At 30.8% G+C, this 2,500-nt stretch overlaps 1 protein-coding gene across 1 annotated transcript in view; it reads right to left on the bottom strand.

The window, feature by feature from the left end:
* LOC137643169 (cell adhesion molecule 2-like) overlaps nucleotides 1-2,500 on the bottom strand; it is an 86,636-nt gene that overhangs the window by 64,463 nt on the left and 19,673 nt on the right. The window contains exon 3 of the mRNA XM_068376022.1: nucleotides 2,376-2,498. Coding sequence (XP_068232123.1) covers nucleotides 2,376-2,498 — 123 coding nt within the window. The remainder of the gene's footprint in view (nucleotides 1-2,375; nucleotides 2,499-2,500) is intronic.

Raw genomic sequence — 2,500 nt, 5'->3', positions numbered from 1 at the left:
TTTATTGACATAAATAAGAAAAGAATCATATTTTTTAAGGTTATCCAAAACTTCCATAAGTGGATCTCTTTTGGTGAGCTAAAGTACTTTTTCATTATAATGGTAACGGAAAATTTCGCAGTAATCAAAATAATTAGAAAGTTTTGAAAATTTTAAAATAATCCGGTAAAGGTGCTGAGGAAGTCATGAAGGCGAAAATCAATTCACTTACATTTAGAGGCCTATAAATCTATGAGTGTCGATTTACACAATATTATTTCACTAAACAGTACTCATAAGTCTTGTAATTATACATATTTTGGATTTTCACGCATTTATTCATTTACGCAAAAACAAGAAATTTTCCATCTGTCTGAATAACAAGACGGTATTCCTTTTTCGTATTTACGTGGTTATCCTTAATATGAAGAAAACTCCTTTGTGGAGGAGGTAATTGAAGGGAAAAGTTGATACATTTTTCACCACTTTCTGCAGCTCAGTAGCAACTTGAAAATGACTGGACTGTAAAATAACTTCATTGAATCATCTTGAAGTCTTATATAACTCTTTTAGGCATAAAAATTCTCTCTCTCTCTCTCTCTCTCTCTCTCTCTCTCTCTCTCTCTCTCTCTCTCTCTCTCTCTCTCTCTCTCTCTCTCTCTCTCTCTCTCTCTCTCGTTTGACTTTATTTTTTTCCATTAAAATATATAAATCTTGCTGACTTTATTCTTATCCCATAATATTCTAGCCTTACATTTTCAAAGGTACTTACCGTTATGATAGTGGCATCATTAGAACCAAAATAAATTCCCTACGTAAACTATATAACAAATCTAAATCTAAATAGAAATAATCAGTGTAAAAATAGGTGAAATTACGGTTTACACGTTGTCAATTTTTTTCATTTTTTAAAACCAGATTTACAATCAAATTACGATACAATTTTCATTGAACATAGTTTGAATCCCCCATATTTCTTTGTGATATAGTAGCATTTTTAAAATCCAGCTCCCTTATATGATTTTGTTTGTGTTGTTTACGAAAGATGATATATGAATTTTTCGTGTTATTCGATACATATCATGAAAATTAGACATATTATATTTGTACATTCAACTTCTTATCAATTTATACACATTTACCTTAAAAACAATTGTACTTCTGTTTAGATAAACCTAATTAATGGTGAAAATAAAAACACTTATTTTCTCAAAATCTATAAAGTGTATATCTTCTTGGCTCATATACATCAATCTCAAAAATCAGTTTTGAATTAAATATCCTTATTTTATCCTTAATCGATCCGGAGGCACTGAAGAATTTGACTTCGAGAAAAATTCTAATACGTAACCCCAAAAAAAGATTAAGAGTGTAATTATAACAGAAAAGATCCTTTCCAGAAAGGACCCGCTAAAGTGGTCTCTGTAGAGTTGTTTGGACAATACCAGTGTTTAACGAAATGCATTTTTCATTGGGAATGACATTAGGACCCTCGCTGACGTTTGTACATTCAGTATTTAAACGTTTTAGATAAGGTACAAATTTTGTTTCCAAATATATAACTTCACCATAGTTTTCTACATCTTATTCTTCATCGTTCAAGGATAAAGGAAAAATAATCTGCTAAATAATAACCTGAAAAAAAAGATGATATCTTCGTAAGATAACTCTAAGATAATAATATTTTAAATCGGTATTCGATCATCAGGATGATGATCGTGTCTTTTGCTAAAGCATCAGGAAACCATTGTATTTAGATAATTTATTATTATTATTATTATTATTATTATTATTATTATTATTATTATTATTATTATTACTACAACTAATACTACTACTAATACTAGCTAAGCTACAACCCTAGTTGGAAAGGCAGGATGCTATAAGCCAAGGACTCAACAAGGGAAAATAGCCCAGTGAGGAAAGGAAATGAGGAAATAAGGAAATAAATACACCACATAAAAAGTAATAAACAAAAAAGAATTTTAAGAACAATAGCAACATTAAAACAGATCTTTCATACGTACACTATAAAAAAGAGACTTATGTCAGCCTGATCAACAGAAAAAAAAAGAAAAAGAAAAAAAAACAGATTCAATTGCTCAATTAGGAAGATCATTCGACACCTTGGTTATAGCTGAAATAAATGTCTAGAGTACTGTATAGCATTGAGCCTCAGGATGTTAATATTGTGTTAGTATTTTGATTGCTATGCATGACAGGGGAAATCACGACTACCGTCTACCACATCAAAGATCATACATGCTCTTGTAAAGAGAATCAGGTGGTTAATGATCAAAATAATTCGTTTTTATAAAACACTATAGGAACTGAAATTACCACAGAAATTATCGTATCTAAATCAGTCATCTGAAATCTAGCAAGATTAAGCTTACCTCCATGAGCAATACAGGTAAGTTTAAGAATGTCTCCTTCCGTGTAAGGTCCCACAATGTTAGTAACTCGAGTGCTGGGTCCGTCCTTCTTATGAATTATGACGCTGACACTTTCTGGCGGTGCT

Source organism: Palaemon carinicauda, chromosome 6 (assembly GCF_036898095.1).
Source record: "Palaemon carinicauda isolate YSFRI2023 chromosome 6, ASM3689809v2, whole genome shotgun sequence".
Classification (NCBI taxonomy): Eukaryota; Metazoa; Arthropoda; class Malacostraca; order Decapoda; family Palaemonidae; genus Palaemon; species Palaemon carinicauda.
This window is presented reverse-complemented; position numbering and strand designations above follow the sequence as displayed.